Source organism: Rhea americana, unplaced genomic scaffold (assembly GCF_003343005.1).
Source record: "Rhea americana isolate MKP2758 unplaced genomic scaffold, rheAme1 scaffold_63, whole genome shotgun sequence".
NCBI classification, from domain to species: domain Eukaryota; kingdom Metazoa; phylum Chordata; class Aves; order Rheiformes; family Rheidae; genus Rhea; species Rhea americana.
Genome location: NW_028186790.1, coordinates 1,476,271 through 1,498,623, shown reverse-complemented (window position 1 = coordinate 1,498,623; position 22,353 = coordinate 1,476,271). Strand labels below are relative to the sequence as shown.

The 22,353-nt window shown below is 38.5% G+C and overlaps 2 protein-coding genes across 2 annotated transcripts in view; both read right to left on the bottom strand.

Annotated features, from left to right (window-relative positions):
• Nucleotides 1-4,513: 4,513 nt before the first annotated feature.
• On the bottom strand, nucleotides 4,514-10,045 carry ADGRF4 (adhesion G protein-coupled receptor F4). Its single transcript, XM_085320389.1, is given in 14 exon segments — nucleotides 4,514-4,660; nucleotides 5,159-5,218; nucleotides 5,308-5,349; nucleotides 6,057-6,106; nucleotides 6,109-6,526; nucleotides 6,528-6,967; nucleotides 6,970-7,228; nucleotides 7,230-7,336; nucleotides 7,339-7,414; nucleotides 8,176-8,368; nucleotides 8,370-8,440; nucleotides 9,020-9,180; nucleotides 9,303-9,339; nucleotides 10,025-10,045. Coding segments are annotated over 14 exon segments (2,082 nt in total).
• Nucleotides 10,046-15,142: 5,097 nt separating this feature from the next.
• CD2AP (CD2 associated protein) overlaps nucleotides 15,143-22,353 on the bottom strand; it is a 61,125-nt gene continuing 53,914 nt past the window's right edge. The window contains exons 15-18 of the mRNA XM_085320327.1: nucleotides 22,040-22,129; nucleotides 21,225-21,409; nucleotides 18,392-18,455; nucleotides 15,143-17,473 (exon numbers count right to left, since the gene is read on the bottom strand). Of these exons, the coding sequence (XP_085176453.1) occupies nucleotides 17,432-17,473; nucleotides 18,392-18,455; nucleotides 21,225-21,409; nucleotides 22,040-22,129 (381 nt within the window). The 3' untranslated portion in view covers nucleotides 15,143-17,431. The remainder of the gene's footprint in view (nucleotides 17,474-18,391; nucleotides 18,456-21,224; nucleotides 21,410-22,039; nucleotides 22,130-22,353) is intronic.

The following is a 22,353-nucleotide window of genomic DNA, read 5'->3' as shown; positions in this document are numbered from 1 at the left end:
ACCTGGCATTGCGTGTAGGTAGAACTATCCATAAATTAGAATATAATTAAAATCCCATTGTCTCTGTTAAAAATTTTCCGTTTTATCTACTGGCATGTAAGGGACAATTAGAGTTTCCCAGTGAAGTACATATTAGCTAATTATACAGTCCTGATCTGCACGTAAGTTTTTGAACAACTCTCTAAAACATAGCAGCTGAATCATTAATCAGGAGTACAATTCTACCTCAGTGAAATAAAACTGTCAAGTATGTCATATATATATAACGCTCTGATACTTCATTGAAAAAGGCCATGCAGGAACTTAGAAGACATACTGAAAAAACGTTTAACAGAGACAAATCCAAGATAAATGTAACTTAATGAAAAAGAAATGAAAAAGAAAACTTTGCAATTGCTTCAGGAAGAGAAATATGGCAAAGCACAGATGATGCTACTTGACACTAAGAAGCAGACTCTGGGGTAATGTCTTTTTAAATTTATATTATCACAGTACAGAGGCTCATATGATTTCCAGAGTTCTCCAACATGCAAATATTTTGTATGAAAGGAGCAAGGACAGTCTCTTATAATAAGACTAAACTCCGAGCAGAGAAAAGATAGGAATGCAAGGAAGCAACAGAGTCCTGGGGACACAAACTGCTGCCTCAACGCGCAGGCTCTCCAGATCTTCTCATGGCTTCTCTCCCTCTGGGACATTAGGCTTCATGCTTTTTTTCTTATTAACTATCACATTCCCAACATCCCACAGTTCATCTTCCAGTGTATTTTTCTCCTTCTTAAGTAAAGGGGTGTTGAATACATAAAACAGCATTATTTTGATTGAATCATCTATCAGATTTAAATGTACATGAAAAATTACTTCTGTAGTTGCCAGAGAGTAGCAACAGATGTCTGACTTGAGTAATACCAGCTKATTTTAAAGGGAGCTTATCTACTTTTAACTCCAGAAAGGAGATTCGTTGTACACTCATTTATGTTGGTATGACTAGGGGATATACAAAATTTGCTTAACATATCTATGATTTAGTTATATTGTTGTATTGGCATGTATCAGAAAAAAATAGCAAAAGCAAGGTTTAAAGCAATGGAAGATATTTAAAGTAGTATTGAACTGGAAGATATTTAAAGTAGCCTTTAATAATGTAACYTGTTGCTTTCTGTAATTCTTCACTTCAAATGAAAATAATCCATTTTCTAGGCTGTTGGTAGCAATAGTGAACCRTGAAATTTCCAGAAAATGGCAGATGTTGAAGGTTGAAACGCTGAAATATTTTAATATTCCACAGACTAGAGGAATAAGTAACACAGGCAGTAAAGGTGAATGGATTACAAAGAGTTTATTTGTAAGAAAAGGCACTGTCTTAGACCTGACATACTCTTGGTTCAGCTGTYAGCTTTGAACCAGTTAGTCAAGTCTACTCCATGCTTCCATTCCCCATGTGTCTCTTGAATAGCACACTTCTACCTCACATGCACGTTTCAAGGGAAAACTCTGATAATTAAGCAAGTCCTCAAATCTCAAGGGGATAAGGACCACATCCTAAAAAAAAAAAAAAAAAAAAAAAAAGGAAATTTCAACTTTATTTCCCATTTGAAAGCATTGATTTGTCACAACAAAAGACAATAGCATTTTTGATCCATTAGAAAAGGATCAAAACCTTTTCAGACCTCAGATTTGCTAAAGACCCATCTCATCTGTACCAACCAATCCTTTGATTAGTACATTGATTGAGATGTGGCAGATCTCCATCYATCTGAGTCGACTATGAGGCAAATTTAAAGTGTGCTTTCCCACATCTGCATTGATGAGTTAAGGCAAGTTCTTTCTTTTTTATCCAAGGTCTTTGTCATCCTGTTGCAGGATAGGAAAAAAAGTTTTTTGTTCAGCTCCGGTGACACACAAGCACCGAGGTGGAGAGAACAGCTGTACTGCAGAAATAGCGTTATGCTCTCCATCTGCCTGGAAGTACAGATAGGAGCTTGATGAATACAGTRTCACTTAATAGAATTTCTTGCAGCGAAGGATAACCAACTAGTAGCTGGGTAATATTCATTATTTGTGCATCACACCTAAAACGGAATAATTTCAGAACAACCCAGCGCGCTGAACCGTGATTCTTACTGCACTGATACGAAGGAACAGAAACGACTTGAGACATTGTAATGACAAGTGAGGACAAATTCCCCTCACAGCMGTTTCCACAAAGCCGAGAATCAACCCTTGCATATCACCGTGTTCMTCTAAGGGTTGCAGCAACACTTACTGTTTCTTATTCCTGACTGCCCGTTCAAGGCTATTTCTCCTCTGGTTTTCATGATGCTTCCTGTGGTCATGCTCCAAGACAAAGTTGTCCACGCTTCAAGCTGGTCAGCCAGTAAAGTTCATCTCAAACCAGGATTTCTGTATAAGAATATTTCTCCTTTTCCTCTCATTAGCCAGATCCATTGAAGACCACTGTCCACAGCTAGGACTAGGAGAAAAGAAATTTTCAGGTCAGATTAAATTCCTTGCCACATAGATGGAGGTCCCATTTCAGACAAGAGGTGCTTCAAGAAAATCCTGTAAGAAACCTCRCAGTAGATGGTCATCTTAAAGTCTGAACAGTAAGGACCTGAAACAAAATTCTGCATATTCTTTCTAAATTCTTTTTAAGTATTTGCCATTACAAGTCCAGATATGCAGGCATATCAGTCCCATTACAAAGCTCTCATATACATACATACATACACACATATATATATTTTAATAACCATGCCACGTGTTTCAGGTGTGGCAAACTTTTCYGGCTCTGATGAGTTACGCTCCACATTTACACCCAAGATCACAAGTGGATGACARACTTTTTCTCTCCCTGTTATACAATGATAAACATTTACATGTGACCTGTTCCTCCAAGTTGAGCAACAGCATCATCTCAAATTCTTAGTCACGTGCATTCACGGCTTCTGTACCTAGTTTTGCTCAACGAGATAGCTAAAAGTATTAAAAGTAACAGTGTTGAGTCACAGGACTAGTGATATATCCACCTTTATTTTTCCAGAACATTATGTTGGCAGTGACTCAAGCAGAATTTAAAGATTYCAACTGAGAAAGCAGAAAAGTTGTAGAACAAGCCTTCATACTCTGTATAGCTATTAGAAAGACACCTTAATTTATCTTAATAATTACCATTATCCGTAATACTTGTTCTCCATTAAATAGTGCTTGGTGCCTAAGTCACAGGAAAGAAAATATTCATGTTCACYCACACAGAGTTCCTCACTTTCCCAATACCAAGACTGAGTGTAAAATCATCTATAGTTCAGTTTGTATTTTTGAGAAAGCATGATCACCTCTGAGAGTAAGGAAAGTAAGGCTAAGAAACTTTTTTTTATAAAATACTATGTAAATGCTGGGTTTACATTCTTTTTTTTTTTCGTACCTTTTAAAGCAAAGATCTGTTCCAAAATATGCGTAATTCCTTGCACATCTTAAGAGGTACTTATCTAGATGGGTTTGCKTCTCTAATAAAGTTTTAAGGTCTCTGTTTGGAAATTCTTACATACCAAAAGTATTTCTGAGGGAGCAAAATGGGTTGCCATGCAGCTACCCCCCCCCCCCAACGATGTATAATAATATAAAGCCAAACTTGAGTATTTATGTTRTTTCAAGTTGTAGAGGCCTGTTTTCCATAAAATAGTCCTGATTTTATTAACAGTARACAAGAATGGTACAATATTCTAACTGACTAGAGGGCTGGGGAGACCAACTTCAAGTTAAGGTGGGGTGAAATCAGGTTTTGATCCTTTACACCCTTGGTCTTTAGAAATAATGTAAGTATGCAAAAAAGGAAACAAGAGCTTTGTTATTGAAAGGAACATACTAACTCTACAACTATATTTTGACTAAATGATTGCTGAGAGGAAAGACATTACAAATATAAATAACTGTAAAAGCAAGGAGGAATGGTTTAATTTTAGACACAGGGCATAAAAAATGGAAAAAACACATTAAATAAGAATAGATTTTATGGAAAAGGTATTACTCCTCTCTGACAAGCAAAATAAACTGCATATGCAGTTTATTATTATTATTCCCTCTATCTTTTTCTCCTCATAAGCCAAGTACATTTGGACATGCTCTTACTAGAAGAAACTCTGCAGGTATCAATATAGAATCAAGATCGATTAGTGAATAGACTGGAGAAAAGCAGGGAAAGAACTTTGTTCTTTAAAGTCTAAACAGAATTGGCGGTTTCTTTTTGTGGAGAGCAGGAGCACCGCAGCTAATTATTTAGAGATAGCTAGAGGGGATTTCCTTGTATAAATACAGCGTAAATTCTTTAAGCCTTGGTAACACAAGAAACCTAACAGAAGCCAGAGGTTTTCCAGTAGAGGTACAAGATACTAACTCAATGATGTCATCACAGCAATTCCTTCAATGCTTTTTATGGAGCTTTTGAAACTCAAGTTATTGCCTCCATAACGTTTAAACATTAATGAATTGCCCTGATATTTAAAATTTAAGAAGTTCACGCGGTCTTGAGTACACGGCTTTGGTCTGCACCRGACGGACTGGCTGGGCTCTGAGTGGTTTCTGTCACGAACAGACACGGAGTCGGGACAGACTCACCCTCCGGCATTCCAGAGCAACCCCAGGGCCACACGGAGTCATATTTCTGTGAAGACGACAAACAGATCKTTTACAGCAGGATTCTGGAGACTTGGGTTGCACTCCTCATTCTGTTCCTTACCCAGTAACCTTAAAGTATCTCTGTTTTACAGATGAGAAAAACAATATACGTTCTTTTTCTAAACAACTTTGATATCTACAGATAAAAACATAAAAATAAGGTGCTATTTTATACTTTGTACCAACAGCAGTAGGTTATGRGGTGGTGATCTTTAAAACCTACAGATTGCCACTTCTACTATTTAGCAGCTTAATATCTGCAACATACCTTCAGGATATCTGTATGTCCTGTATGACCTTCCTGTCTCCACCACAACCACTACCATCACCATCAAATTCACAGCAAGCACTTGTCTTGGGTAAATATTAAACCATGCAAGATTAGTGGATCGCTCCATTTCCTCCATTTACATACGAGCAGGTGCACTCGATGGCATAAAATTCTGAAGTAATCTGCTAAGGGGCAAGGCAGGGGGGAAATTACCTGTGCTAGACTATGCTTCCTCTTTGATGAAAGGTAGTTCATCCTTATGGCTTCTCTCGTCTATAGATTAAAAAAAAAATAAATGAGACAGTTTCTCAAAGTGTATAAAATCAAAGAACCAAGGATAGGCRTTGAAGTGGTCCAAGTACCTTTCTGTCCAGAAGTGTCCCAAACAACAGGATRAAGAAACCCTAGAAAATTGCAAAAGTATTAACAGAAACAGTATAAATATATGTTATTTCTTAAATGTTTCTAGACTGTTAGTTCCCTATGGAGGGACGGAATAATATTTTTGTCGGTGTAATAAATCTCATCACCTATAAATTAGGTAAGAGTAATGCTCAAAATGAGCTTATACACCCCAAGTTGCAGAGACTCTCCTGTAATGTCAAGAATGAATATATAATCCGTGTTTACTCTCATTACAAACTGGACTGACAGGTTAGCTACCAGATTTTTTTTTCAACCCACTTAACAGCAGCACTGGCCAGGAGCAGCTAAGAAAATCCRGACATGCAGTGGTATGTCAGCTAACACTGACTTTTACATTAATGAGTTAAATGAAATTATCTTCAATGGTGAGGATCTTCTATATATTTTTGTCAGGTACCAAGGATTAGACATTTTTGCAGTTAATGGACACTAACCGTGGTATTTTGTGATCAGTATAACCAAACATTCTAATTCTTCCTCTGAATTTACACCAGTRGGTTTGTTTTCACTACCCATCTGCATCTACCGTGTCAACGCGAAACATCTGGTGCACCCACCACGTAAAATAGTTAARCTGAAAGGAAAGCTTAGAGCCAGTTTTTCGTGCACAGAGCATGTTGCACTAGATCGGCTACCTTTTCCCAAGCTCAGCAAAGGTACAGCACACGATATTATACATGTTCACCTGGAAGGTATTAAGTAGTGCAGATGTAACATGGAACRCGAGAGTTTTTAATCAACAATCGCCACTAATCCAACCCCCCTGGTGAGGCCTAAAACAGGCGTCTGGAGGGCAATGTTTTTGCTAATTCGGATCAYGTTGCTCAAATCTGATGACTTGCAAGCTTCTCCAGCAGAGGACCTTCCCATCTTCATCACAACCACCACCACCASCAGCAGATTCACAGCAATGATACACAGAGCAGGTTCAATGAAGGCCAAAAGGGCTTTGGTCTCATACCAATTGAGCCAGCAGGCTCGAGCCCTTAAATATCCATTCCTTGGTTCAGTAATAGCAACAGTGAGAGCAGATATGACCAGAGGACGTCCATATCCTATAAAGAATGCTGTAGCTATGAACGTAGATCTTGTCTTTAAAAAAACTAATAACGATCCAAAGAGAATCAGGAAGGCTAGGCTAAACATCCAAAAAAACCAAGGCAAGATAGAAAAAGTGAAGAAAAAATGTGGCAGCTTCACACAGCTGGTRGTTTTGGGTTGTATCATGCACAACAGCAGCTAAAATGAACAGAATGTCTGCAACGAAAAGCGATGTAGCTGTGTTCACTGAACAAAAGTGGCRCGTGCAAGTGATTTCAGTTTTTGTAACGTGACGCCAGACAGCAATCTCAACGATAACGCACAGAGCCAAGCTGAAAACCGAGTGGCCAGATCCCACACACGTAATGTAATCCAGCACTGCATTTCGTAACTTGGTGGCTGACATAAGATTGGAAAAGGATTTGAGYGTCTGATGGTGATACATGCAGAAGCAAACAACGCTGCTGATGTCATCTGACTTAATTTGGCAAGGTCTGTCATCCCATCTCCTTTCAGCAGAGTGCCATCCAACACACTGAGCTTTGACACGCTCCATTTATTGACCTATTCAAAGGTAAACAAAATATGCTAAAGTTCTTCTGGCAAAGCCACCGATAAAACCATTCCATCCGCAAAACCAGGGTCCGTATGGCTTGTTTCTATAATCRCTCCAAGAGCTGGAAATGCGATGCTGATGGCTGTGGAAGTTTTAGATAGCTTCAYAAGCTTTTCTTCTGGAACRAATACATGCCCAGTGATATTGTCCRAGTTACTGAACTCCAYAGAAAAATCAAAGCTTTTCCCTGTAGTATTTTTTATGTATGTTGTAGCCTTTTGTAGGAACTAATTGTTCCTGTATACTTTCTGAATTGTTTGTTAAAAGAAGTTTCCCAGCAAATAAGTTCACTGAGTCTAGTAATATTAAGCATTTCTATCCCTTACAAAGGCCCAGCTGGAAATGAYGGAGCTATCGAGAACATGGTTTGCTATTCCACTGTCACTCTGAAACAGACAAGAAAAAATAAGTTATTTTTGATATTAAAAAGAACAAGYTGTACTATTCCAGTGGCAGAGTCTCCAGAAAGGCTCATTTAATTTAAAGAGTGATTTTTGTCAAAGGGGTGTGTTCCCTTTACAACAGCACAGATTCCCGTGACCCAYGTCCACCACACACCACCATCTCATGGGGGAGAGTCACCACGAGAAATTTTCCTTCTCTCTTCACATCATGCTCAAAAGGTGCTGAGCATAAAGAGTATAAGGTAAAGGTCAGGACAGACATTTAAATTCTATTCTGGAGTCTGACCCATTTGGAAGCTCTGCTTATTTCTCCCTCCCTGCATTTCTTCCTCCAACTCTCTGCTTTCTGAGCTTGCCAGGGAAGGATTTCTGTTTTCATCATGGAACACACAACAGCATAGGTGTGGTACTACTTGAGCATTGCCAAGGCTGCCTTTTCTACAATGTTATGCTTTAAAAATGAATTCTTTCCTGTACCACTCTCCCATGTTTACAGCAATTGGTGCACACTTTTATTTTTAAAGAAAGYAAATTCCAACTCTAGCCGAAGCTGAGGATTTCCATCATACATGAGTAGGCCAGATTTTTCGACAACAAAAAAGTGTCCCTCTTTGGAAACTATTTCCAGGTGATCTCTCTAACTTTCAGTCAGCACTTCACTGGATAGTGTCTATAAGAAAGAAACTGTATGGATGCTCTGTCAAGCTTGGAAACATCCTCTTGAAGCCCACTGAAGGAAATACCTGCATTTTTCCTTTACTGACATTCCCTGAAACTACCAAGGAGATCTGCTTTAGCAACTCCACTATATCAGCAATATTTCCTGGAATRGCTGCTGAAGACAAAATATCTGGAATAATGCATGAAAAATCAGCTTGGCACTTCTCATTCCCRTGGTCATCAACATCAGAATATTTTGCTCCATCTCCAGGCTTCATTGGGCTTCCTTTCCCCTACAAAAGRGAGATGTCCTCCAGCAATACTAACGTGTCCATGTTCAGAGATTCTCTGGAGGAAGGAAAATAGAATTAACAAACAGAATGAGGTTAGGGGGCTACTGCTACAACCAGATAAATTGTAGAATTGTATGTGCAATGAATGTGCTGGAAGGCCTGAAACCCAAGATCAAGASCTATTTGTTAATGAACAAGAAAGTCTTGCCTGCACAACACACACAAAGGAAAGCATAACAACTGCCTGATCCTTGAAATAACTTGAAAAAAGTTATTTTATAGATGGGGGAGAATTTATCACAAATCATCTAATTATTACATACATTTGTCTTGCTGTTTCCTCAGGTTCACCCTAGCATATCATTATCTCAGCTTATTTCCATGTAAAGGACATTAACCAAAGTGAACAAGGCAACTTCATTTCTGAATTACTTTTCCACATAGGAATTTCCCAGGTACCAACTCATTTACTGCCACTTCATTTAAGATGAAGTCAGAGAGTGTTACTGTGGTGACAAGTATCTTAGGATCCCATCYTTTCCCCTTTGCTCAGGATTTAAAGGATATGGGGGTAAGAGGGTCTTTGCAAGAAGTTATGGCCATTGCTGAAGTGGACTTGCAGCAGTTACATCACCTGAAAAAGTGACCGGATATCCAGACTGGCAGAAGCATCTGTGAACATTTGCCACCTTCTGTCTTTGCAGACACAGTCTGTCCCCCCATGGAAGGAAGGAGAACAAGGCTGAACACAAACATCTCTGTTACCTTTGCAAGGAATGAGGCTTAAACACCCATCTGGAAAATAGGTCAAGCAGACTTTGTTCTAAGGGGTATGACAGAATACCATAGTCAATAGGGGTGAGTATCAACCACAGAAAACACTTCAAAAMAAATTGACACCAAACTACTCACTGCACCTTGTTGATTACCAATCTTTGATTCCTTACTGAGAACCTGAAAACTAAGGAAAAGTGGAATGTGTATATTRAATGTTAAAAATGAGGATAAATCAAAAAAAGGGTGACTCCTTGGCACAAACTAGTAAGAAACTTTCAGGGGAACTAGTGAACTAGATAGCACACGCCACCACAGCAGCAAACAAAGTCCAAAAGCTTGTATTAAGCTTAAGCTCTCAAGTACACTTAYGTTGATGCATAAGGATTTGCTTGTGTCTTTTGCCAAAAGATAAAGCTGCAGTGGAACAGAATATCAGCAGCTGCTTTGTTCCTCTTTTGACTGGGAAACAACTCCCTGAGCTGGAGGTACCGTGCTACTGCATGCAGGGCCAGTTACAGCGAGGGTGTACAGGACAGCCAGATTCCTTCTAGGATGGCTGATCAGACCTGGCTTTCACATAATCAAATGATTTATCATCTACCACCAGGCAGCCTGAGGACTGATTCTTGCCAGTCAAATCATCTTGGTCTGAAATAAAGCTCAGCTATATGATGCCTTTGAAACCACATTGTTATTGCTTGTTAGCAGAGGCTGAATAGCAGTTTTCTGACACACCAAGAGTAAGGTTGGTTGTGTGCTTGAAYTATTTGCTCCTCAGTCCCTGCTGTCTGTGGATCTGCCCAATTCTCTCCCTGCAAGCAGTCTGGGTTTTCCACCCTGAAAGTCAACAGGAGACTTTTACCAGCAGAACTGTCCAAGCCATTGCGACACTCAGCCCTTAGTGAGAGAGATGGTTCTGAATAAACCAGAGCAAATCAGTGATTTCTTTCCTCCCTCCACGAGATTAAGCATTGCAGACTTCTGTGCTGGACAGCAGAGCATCTGCTGATGCTTTATGGCTTGCAGGGTTTGGCTTCCCGCGTTCGTTTGCTGACTCGCCMCCGGAGCGCTGCGCTGCCCAAAGGACCAGAAAGCGGACTAGCCTCAGCTCCATCACCACGCGTCTACTGCGTTCCTTCTGGGAGGAAGGGACGTTAARTAAGATGACGCCTCTGTTTTCACTTTCAACCAGAACCCAGCTGCTAGTAAGAGAGCAGCTAAGCACCTTCCCAAAGAACATCCTTACCAGGCTCACAAGGTGGTTTTTGGACCTTTAACATGTATTAGCTTCTTACTGACAAGTACAAATGAGTTGTGAGCTTTTTCTTAAATAAGTCTGGCCAACACTGGAAGCTACCAGGTGAATAGTTTACTGTAAACTGTGAGGTGAAGAGCTTATTAAAACACTTTGGCCCGTGGGCCCCTTTAGAAGTGATTTAGCACAGCTTCTCTGCACAGCGTTTAATTCTGCGGCTCTCCTCAGGCAGCCTCTGCTGAGAACTGCCATGAGAGACAAGATAGAAAGCTCTGGCCCTCGAGGCTTGGATACCAAACCAGAACGATCACGCGTGGACACAGCCGTCTGCAGGTGCCACCCGGGCCCTGCCGAAGGCCCTTTCCACCCGCTCTGGGCAGCTTTGATTCAGCACAGCCCAAATTATTTGGTGGTTGCAGGCAGCCTCACCACTGCCTGCTGACTTGAGACAACACCCAGCCTTCACCGTCCCCATGATTGCACCTACGAAACGAGGAGTCAAGTGTTACTTACCCTGCAGGAAGATTCAGGCCTCTGCCTCCCCCCGGAATTTCTTACAGTCCTTGGTAGAAGCTTAGCACCTCGAGATGCAGCTTGTTGCAAACGTACAAACTGGGGGGAAATAATCTGGGAAAGGAAGCAAGGACAAATAACATGTTGCATGAATATTAGCAGATGCCGTGCGTGTCGTCAGCTACAAGGGCAAAAGCAACAGCTGCTGCAGATTTGAGAAAGCTGAGACACTGACCTTGAATCAYGGGATGTATTAAGCCATGGTCTAAAAAAAAATAAAATATATGAGTTTATTAAARCAGGAGACAAAACAAAGCAGAACGACAGCTGGATTTCAGGAAGGACACACACGACACGGCTAGTTACATCAGGGTTTTAATAGAAGCCACTCAGACTTCTTCATAGTAAATATTGATTAGCACAGATTGATTAGCACAGTTCAAATAGGGGTCCTGCACTGATGGAATAAAGATGTATTTTTGCACTCAGGAAATTCTGGATTCTAACTGCCTGATGGCATCAAAGGGCAAGACACATCTGCTAATTTCAGTAAAAAGTCTTCCTGATTTTAAACCTAGTGACCATCAGCTCTTCTAAGGAAATAAAATTGATAAGAGAACCAAAAGAGTACAAGATGTAGCCAGGAAACGCCTACAGATTTCAAGTAAGAATTGTATTGATTTCTGATTTAAATTTTAAATATTTATGGCTTATTCTCAGTCCTAATTCCATTTCACACCTGGGAATCCTTGAGCTGGTCAAGTTTCATCATTAGTAACTCMTATTCATTTTATATTTAATCACTGATGTAACTCCACCCAGGGCTGTTATCTTTAAGCAAGGTAAAAATCTGGGATAGGTCCAGGTACATAAGACCCACCTACCAGTGAAACACTAATCTAGTTTAGTTGCACTGCTTGACTCATCGGGAAACTACCCGGAGTCTCAGCACTGTAAAAACACACCAAAATAACCACTATGCAGCAATACACACTTAAGGCAAAACAAGCAACGCAGCAGTAACTTGGTCACTGTAAGGAAAGAACATGCATATATTGACATGAGTCCACATGAAAGTACATACATTTATTCCCTATTCTTTCTCCCTAACCCTCTTCTCCTTCCCCCAAAATTACTGTACTTYAGATTGAGCAGATAAACCACCTAAYGCCATTAACAGAAACACACAGCGTMAAAGCAGAGTATCAGACACAGTGATCTCCTTGCCCAACCTCAGGCACTGCACGTTTATTTGAGAAAGRTCTGTAAGGAACAACAGAGCTGAGTTGCCCCAAAAACCTTTCATGTAGAAGGGACTTGCCACTCAGAATATCTCCTACCCAACTCAGGAGATTGTCACCAGCTGCTGATTCTCCTTCATCAACTAATTTAATTAGTTAYGGCATCCCAGAGGGGCAAAGGTCTCAAGAGGAGGAAGGGAAATGAGTAGCTGGGTGGGATAATGGTTAAAGGAAAGGAAAGAACTTCTTCTTAAAACAGTAGAAAGGTAAACTGAYCACTTATTTAAAAAGTAATTTATAAACTTGTTACTGTAACACAGCCTTAAATTCAAAGTCCTTATTCTGTTGACTTCTGTTGGTTTAAAATTGAAGTGTTTTGGAAAAACCCTAAAAATTATCCCTTCTCCCCTCAATCTTCAAACACATTTTCTTGGCTCTCAGCTTCTGCAAGGCAGTCTCATCCACAGCAACCACAGCAACTAGAGGGCTCAGTCCAAGGGGTAACACCCCCRTGGAAATTACACCCTCAGATTGGTGGAGCCAAGGTCTCTGGCCAGTGGGTTCTTCATCACCTGGTGTTAYGACTTTCCCCTCTCAACTACCCTAGAAGATCAATCAGAGTGAAATTTATGGGAAAAAGGTATCTCACATAGAAATTACAAGTACGTGTTGTACAAAACAAAAACCTTGCACTGGGTTTGTCATATTCAACTATGTAAATAAATGTTTCCCTGAAAACTTGCAGACTTGCAAGGGTGCATTTAACTTCATCATCATCAAATCCTTTATTACAGAAACTAATTTATTATTTTTATGGCTTGAATAGCTGTATGGTTAACTTAAAATCCAGACAGTTTAACAGTATGCAAAACATTGTAATTTGATCACTTGAATTGTTATCTGCTACATAGTAAGTTAAAACTCGGCAGTAGGACCCTTAAGAGCTCTCCACTTTAATATGGTCATTTGAGGACAGAAGTTACAGCTCTCAATTATACAGAAGCTTGAGTGGTGTTAATTATACTTCTAAATGGCTCACATTTGGAAAAGGTGATTTTAAATAAAACAAGTTTCATAAGGAGAAAGTGATCTTTAGAATAATATTAGCTGCAGGAAAAGTTTGGATTTTCTTAGAAGCGATGGCAGTGATTAGAGACCAATTACAAAACGATGAGCAAAAAGATCAGAAGATAATAAGTCTAATTATTTCCATGTATATATATATATATATATGTGTGTGTGTGTGTGTGTTGTGTGTGTGTGTATGAAGGAATATAAAAATGAGGAAATAAATGCAAAACAAACACAATCCAACTAATTAGATTTATTTTAGATTGCAAACAAACCAAGTTCACAGTCTCCTTCAATTCCCATATTGATCTTTTTCAAACAGTTCCAGAAAATACAGTTTTGTTCTGGTACTCACCGTTTCTAGAAGCTTGAGTTCTACCATGTGCAAAATTAACACAGCCAAAGGTCCCCAAGATACCACAGATGAGTGTATAACCATTCATCTGCTGCCATCTTACTCTGGTCCCACTCTCATGGTCTCATCCAGTATTGGTTGTGCTCTCTGATTTGTTTAGAGCTTTCCCAGAAGGAAACACCTCAGGCATCAGCCTGCTTTTTTTCTTGTCTGACTGGACTAGCACTGAGGAATCTTCAGGTGACGATAATGGTATTGCACAGAAGATTGACCAAACAAGTTGCAAACACACCTATAAAACTGCCAGATTGACACCTTTGCCAGGCAGGATTCATTTATGCGGACTCCTATGTGATTTGTACCTCCTCCATTAGGAGAAAAGATATCTCTGCTCTTCTGTGTTGAAGAGATTATCTAGCCTTTGGAGTGGAGGCAGGGTGGAAATTATGATCAACGTTTGGTCAGGTTAATGCATTCACCTTCATAAATCAGAAATGATACTGCTGATGGTATCTTGTCCTCTGTGCACCTCAACAGCTCAGCAAGCAAATTAACATCTTTTCCTTATGGCCTACATCCACTGAAAGTAKGTTGGAGCTTGCAGGCTGAACCATGCGTCACATTCAATGCTGCCTCTCTTTATACTGGCTCACAACCATTCCTAATTTTAATAAATACAAGCTGTTTAAAAGTTCAATAGATACTGACTCAAAGTCAAATCCTGCAACACATCAGAAATCTCATCCCCTTAAAGCAACATTAATGGAAAACATTATCTTACCGTTGATTATTTCAATAAAAAAAAGTATAAGCAGACCTGTAYGTTTTTCCAAAACTATACTTGGTATTCAAAAGCTTCTTTAAAAAATGCTATGAAAACTGAATTAAAAAAGAAGCTTGTAGTTTGAAAATGCCTGTCCATTGTCCTGCCCTTGTTTGCCTTCTCCCTCATTCACTCTACATCTTTTAAATATATCATATTAGTTTTTAAGACTCCAAGCTCCTCAGACACAAATTGCCTTTTACTATATATAAATGATACAAATATGCTGTCACTTGAACTGTTCCCCTGAAAAAAAATTCATCTCTAGAGAGCGAGTTTGTCAAGCCTCAAAACATTTAGGTTCAGAAGATCTGTTTAGCTTGTAGCCCCAGATGAGACAGATCCTAGACACAAGTTCTGTATATGTAAACAAACTAGTATTCATCCACATTACTGAGTGGCAATAGGTGTCCAAAGAAATTCTGAAGATGCACAGAAAAGTCAGTTCAGTTTAGACTAAGAAATATGAAAAAAGAAAGGAACAGGAATTACTAAGACTCCCAGTCATATTTGCTAGACTTAAAGAAAAATCTTAGGCTTTTCAACTATTTGACTAGTTATCCTGACAGTCAGAAACCACAGTATTCCCACGAGAAAACTCAAATGTGAAAGCCTCAAAGGGGGCTATATAAATAATATATACTGCTTCTTTTCCAAACTTCTGCTGCAAATAATTTAATGACATAAAAAAAAAAAGACTCCTGAACACAAGTGAGTAGACATTTCAACGGGTTTTAAACTTATTTTATTTGCTGGGTTTGGAGAGCATGCATCATTTTACAGCACCGGTAAACAAGTCAGGAAAGCATACTGCTTTTAGAAACTTGTACTGTGGAATGTCTTCAAAACTATTACCCTCTTTCCCTCCACTCCAGTCCATAACACTAGCTGAAGACAAGACAGACATGTATCAGGGCAACTTCCTTATGGCTAAAAATATTCATAGCAGCGACTTTTAAAAGATGATTTTATTAAATCAAGTCATTGCACTTGGGTCATTTATTGCTATAGTGAACAAAGGCCGTTAAATAATTAACACTTTTCATTTGCGGTTTCAACTGATTGTCTTGTTCTGCTCATCTGCTACAAGCGTAAATACAGACACACAATTTCTGTAATCTGTTACAAGATTTGTTTCATGCTCTGATCACAGTGCACAGCTTGTACAACAAAATTTTCCATTCCATTAGGCTTAATTCTTGCTTTTTATCATCTGGCTTAGAGGTAAAAATCTTAAATAAAAGTTTAGTGTCTGACAGAAGTACTACTGCCACACATTATTCCTCAATATAAAGATCTGACTCAGGTCTTCAATTGTGATGCATCTATATAATTAGGAGTTAAAAGCATTCATATAGAATCAGCTTATGCTGTAACTAGCAAATATAACTTAATACCTGCACAGTATATTATTATTCAATTTTTATTAAAATCATAAATCAGTCACTGACAGGCATCTTCCAATTGACTTTTTGATGTTTTGCTTTTTATGATGCATCAGTTGTAGAAAAAGCATACTCTGAAGAATAACACTTTCATGTCACTTGCTTAAGTGATGTACTAAATAATTACTGTATTTATGGCTATTCCCATGAATAGAAACATAATTATTTCTCTCACCAATGGACTCGCCAACTTGTGTGGCACTCTTGCCATTTAAGTTTTGCTAGATCAAAAGGAGGCACGGTTGTTGCTAACTGAAGCAATGCATTTGACTGGCTTTCTAAAGCTTTATGTTCTGCAATTCTTTATCAGCTAAACACAGCAACAAAAGCAATTTCTTCTCCCATCACTTTGTATGTTATTTGCATATTATTCTTGTGCACTATGTTGATCTTAAGGGTTAAAGATAATGRCAATCTACATGACTTCAACTGCTTTCCACAAACAGTATATGAAAGACAGTCTTGGATACCAACACAATGCTGTCCTCCAAGCAACTGTTCTAATCAATTGTTAAAATAGAAATATGTTACTAAATTTAGAGGTATACAACATACTGAGAAAGTTTATGGCATAAATATATACATATTGAGACCTTCAGAGTATCAGAGTTGCAAAGGATTTATTGGGAGCTGTATTAACAAAAACTGACTTGTGTAAAAACAGATCAAGATGTAAATTTAACCACTAAAAAGACTGATTAATTCATTTTAGATACACAGAAGCACAGAAATTGAGAGTTAAAGTTCACTTTTCACTTTGTGTCCTGTAATATTCTAGGCACAAGTTGAATTAAGAATGGATTCATTCTAGCCTTGTTTCTACGTTACTCGCATTTTGTGATTTAAAAGTTAATTCTGTTGTAACTTCGTGATCCAATCTCAAATCCCTTTTTAATCCAATAGTGCAAGTGACAAAATGTTCTGTTAAACTACTCTGACTAGATCATTCATTATTATTACAATGCATAGGTGTTTCATCTGCTTCATTGTACTAATGAATTCCTATCTCATTACTCAAACTTATAAACAGCATATTAATATTCTCACTGCAGACAGGCACAACAGCATAACCCTGGGTAAGACTGTCAAAATTAAAAAATACACAAATATCATATATTCCCTTTTGTGTGTAGGGGAAAAGTAGTGACTGAATTACTATACCGCTATTCCATCCCTCCCAGTAGACTATGTTACAGATTACTTGTAAAGACAGATCGCGCTATTTATAGTATAGATCTCTTTAAAAATTAAGCTACAGGTATTCAATAAAAATCTATTAAGAATTCCCTCTGCTTTTTATACAGACTCAGTAGTATTTTCAAGCAAACCAAAAAATAAAGGTCTGCAATTCCAGCACAGTAAGAAATAAGGCCTCTTTTATATTGGCAAAAAAATTACACCATTATTTTGTTTTATCTCTCTGAATAAAAGACTATATTCCTTTTTTACTATATATTTTAAGACTGTAGAACACCAGCATCCATTATTATGAAATAAGAAAATCAGTTCTACTTGTGTTCAGCTTCAAATTCCTGGTGAGTTAATGAGATTGAGTCCATTGCTGTCTCATGTTGACATCACTGCTTTCTTCAATTTTTCTATTTCAAGCTGGAAAACAGATATTAAGAAAAAGGTCAGTATTTAGGTAACAATAACCTAAAATCTTCAAAGTTTTCACCAAAATTATAAATTTCAAAAACTCAATATTTACAGCTCCTACTACTATATTGCTGCAGTATATTATATTTAAAAACACGGACTTAAAATAATCATAAATTCACCTATATTTCTGACACATCCTACTAGATAAACCTATTCTGAATACAAGTAGCAATTTAACAAAGCTGGGTTTTGGATTATTTGACGTGCTCTGAACAATGATGCATCATCTCAGACCAGCTTCCTAAAGTAGACTTTATGCAAAATACTGTGTCATGCTTAATTTGATCTCTTCAAATAGATTTGTAAGATGCATGAAATTTATTTCTCCTCCATTCTCAGTTCCTATTTAAGGCAACTTCATTGTTTGCTATAGAGATATATTAAAAGAAAAATCTGAGGGGTGTGGGGTTCATATGTAAGGAGACTTACTCTTTAGATGCATTCTGTTCTTTGCACACACATCCCTAAAAACACTGCACCCTTTGAATTAATTTGAGCCATCCTCTTAATACTTAAATAGATAATCCAAAATTTTTTTAAAAGTTGATAAATTCCCTGATTTTTGGACCATCTACATATAAACTAATATTTTGCTTTTGTGAAAACTGAAGGACAAATTTAATCTGTTCTCTTGGAACATATCCAGTTGTGGCATATTTCTAACACAGAACATAATCTAGTGCCATCAAGACTGAACTCACACCCCAACACCTACATATATTGCTAATAACTATTTTCCAACTAAACAAAGGAACAGTGTTCTAGAATTTGATACATGTATTTTAATATATAAAACATATTTGTTTATATAAAATTATATATATACATATATAAATAATGTATGTATATATAAACTAGTATTACCTCCAAATTACTTCGCATAACCTTCTCTTCTTCCAAATCCTTCTTTATTTTTTCCAGTTCTTTCCTAGTAATTGTTAAGAGAGGAGAAATACAACATGAATTAGACAAAGGTTATCATGTTATTGCACTCTGGAAGCACAAACCCTGTTCAAATTTTACAAGAGGAATTCATATAGCAAAGGTTTGAAGCTACACTTTATAAATAAGCCTTTAAATACAATCACATGATCTGTTTCTCAAATAGTTTTAACTGGAAGCTTCCAACAACTCTGAACACCTCTTACTGGTCTCCATGCAGCTATCTCTAACTTTTGATTCCAATATTAAAAGGGCTAATTAAGAAGCATTTTTACAGTTATTTACTCTAAGAAAGGAGGTTAAACTGAAAAGATATGGAATCTTCTGCATGCTGAAGTTTGGATCTAGATTTAAGATAATTCATCTAACTACTCTGTAAAGAATACTTTAAAAAAAATCCATAAAGTAGTTTTCTTTTATATCACAGACTTTTTGAATTACACTAATTTTATTTTGACAAATTGAAGGTGTACAAGAAACAGATATTGTTGAGCTGAAAACTATATTCAAATTTAAATTTAATCCTTTTCGAATAGACCTGAAATCAAGCCATAGGCCTGATTACCTTTATGGTAAAGGTTTTACAATATGGTATTCTGAAATGGAACATTTTGAACAAAAAGTTCCTAGAACATGCTTTATTCTGTAATTGTGTCCAGAGAAAAAAGTGCAAAGAGTTATCATCATGTAGCTGAAAAAATAATTCTTTAATCTGTGGGACTCCTTGGTTGGTAGATTCCTTCAGTGACCAGCTGATGAAGATGCTTTATAACCTCTCTGGAGGTCATTCCAAAACCTGATTTGGTTAGCACAAAGCATCATTTATATGTTTATATGTATACATAAATGTTTGTATGTATGTATTTACCAAAGTGAACATCAGTGCAGTAAAACTAAAAATAGAAACAGCTTCCTGACTATCAAAAACAGCAAGAAGGAGGACCCAGGCAACTACAGGCCTGTCAGCMTCACCTCCATTCCTGGAATGGGGATGGAAAAGCTCATTCTGGATGTCATCTCCAGGCATATGGAGGGTAAGAAGGTGATCAGCATGGATTCACCAAGGGGAAATCCTGCTTAACCAGCCTGACAGCCTTCTCTGATGGAATGACTGGCAGGGTAGAGGAGGGGAGAGCAGTGAACATTGTGTCCCTTGACTTCAGCAAGGCTTTTGACACTGTCTCCCATAAAAGCCTCCTAGGTAAGCTCAGGAAGTGTGGGCTAGATGAGTGGACAGTGAGGTGGATTGAGAACTGGCTGAAAGGCAGAGCTCAGTCATGGGTCCCATCCTGTTTAACTTCTTCATCAATGGCCTGGATGAGGGGACAGAGTGCCTCCTCAGCAAGTTTGCTGATCATACCAGGCTGGGAGGAGTGGCTGACACACCAGAGGGCTGTGCTGCCATACAGAGAGACCTGGCCAGGCTGGAGAGTTGGGCGGAGAGGAACCTCCTGAGGTTCAACAAGGGCAAGTGCAGGGCCCTGCACCTAGGGAAAAATAACCCTAGGCACTAGTACAAGGTGGGGGCWGACCTTCTGGAGTGCAGCTATGCAGAAAAGGACCTGGGAGTGCTGGTGGATGACAAGTTGACCGTGAACCAGCAGTGTGCCCTTGTGACCAAGAAGGCCAATGTTCTCCTGGGCTGCATTAGGAAGAGTGTTGCCAACAGGTCGAGGGAGGTGATCCCGCCCCTCTCCTCAGCCCTGAGCAGGCCTCATCTTGAGTACTACATCCACTTCTGGGCTCCTCAGGACAAGAGAGACATGGAGCTACTGGAGAGAGTCCAGTGTAGGCTATGAAGATGATTAAGAGGACTGGAGCATCTGCCCTATGAGGAACAGCTGTGAGAGCTGGGCCTCTTCAGCCTGGGGAAGAGMAGACTGAGGGGGGATCTTATCAATGTGAACAAGTACTTGAAGGGAGGGTGTTAAGGGGATGGGGACAAACTCTTCTCAGTTGCCCCATGTGACAGGACAAGAGGCAATGGGCAGAAATTGAAGCACAGGAAGTTCCGCCTGACCGTGAGGGGGAATTTCTTCCCTGGGAGAGTGACAGAGCACTGGCACAGGTTGCCCAGAGAGGTTGTGGAGTCTCCTTGTCTGGAGATCTTCAAGGCCCGCCTGGATGCAACCCTGACTATCATGCTCTAGGTAACCCTGCTTGAGCAGGGAGGTTGGACTAGATGATCTCCAGAGGTCCCTTCCAACCTCACAGTTCTATGATTGGTCTTTGTGGCACTTATTCAAACACCAGTTAGATTTCTTTCTTTCATGTCCTCCTCTAAACACACCTTGATGCACACATGCACAGACAATGGGGACCCCATAATCACCGCTTTAAATAGCACAGTAATCTGTTGCTTACTAGCAGTGATGTTGATGCTACAATTATTTATGCACAGTAATTAAATAAGCAAAGGTAGCACATGAACTTATGCTAAATATCACAAAAGTGATTTACTCTTCCTTATTGTAAAAGTAGTAAGTATTTAAACAATATTTTCAGTAAGCAGTAATGAATGGAGTACAAGAAGGTAGGAAGAAAACAATTGTGTACAAATTCAAAAAATACTTTGGCATCATATCAGTACACATTTAGGACACCTGCTTGGATCAACTTCTACAGAAAGAAGTATTGAATTCATGTAAGTATATTAATATAGGATAGCTTTATCTTCAAAAAGAATTCTGGAATTAAACATATTTAGAAAATGCTAATACATATTCACTTGCAGATTGAGAAGGAAAATATTTACCCGTGTTCTTTTTTCAGTGTGTCTATTAAACTCATCAGTTCATTAATTTGAGTCCTGAGCTCTTCCACAGAAGTTTTTCCATCATCTGTTTCTCCTTTAAGTTTAATTTCTCCAGGAGAAAAGCTGAGTATAACAGAATTCGGTCTCTGGGATGAAGATGGAAGTGGCGGTGTGAATGCAGATGGCTGAAAAAATAAATCAGTAAAAATGCTAAGAAAGTGAAATCTCTATGAACTGACCACTTAAGAGTGTACTAGTATGTGATCATCTTGCATGTACCTTATAGCTATAAGCATTTAGTTATATGCATTTAGTTATATGCACAAAATTTCCCTTAACTTCTACCCAAATTAAAACATAAGAATGGTAAAAAAGGAATATCTAGTTCAAGTGGATTACAGCGGTATATAAAACAGTTATGCTCTATACAGAAACCTCATGTAAATACTAAAACATTTAGAAAAAAAAAYCTACTTGCATTGCAGTTCTCTACATTTTAAAAAGTTGTGATTTACTGGAGTCCCTTAGTTTACTGCAAGCAATCTTTTGCACACTCTTCTGATCTGCTGATCTTTTCTACATATAGGGAGACTAAAGGCTAGGCAGACGCAAAGCTTAGGTGGAAATGGTAACAGTTTCATGTCACTCAATCCCAAAATTCTCAACATAAGCTGTATACCAACTGAAATGGCTCACTTGCATTTAAATACAATCATTTGCATTTAGATGGTTGCAACAATCTTTACTGTAAATACAAGCAAGAGGAACAGAGTAACTAGCTGCCTACTACATTTCTAGCTCCCCTGTTATCATACCTTTTTCATTTCAAATGGCTTTGGTTTGGCACTTTCTTCTTCTTCCTTCTGCACCTTTACATTTTTTTCTGGACTTGCATTTTGACTTGGCTGGTAAATAAAACATTCATACAAAACAAGAATATTTTAATGAGAGAAAAAACAAGAACTGTTGCACATTTTTAAGATGTGATCAGAAAAACCTCAAATTCCTCGACTACTGTGAGTTTTTCCCCCTCCACTCAAAATCTTAATTTTCCTGCAATATTCGTTCAACAGAATTTAAGTCACACAAAAGAATTTTGGACACCATTTGTAAGCATTTTTGAATTACT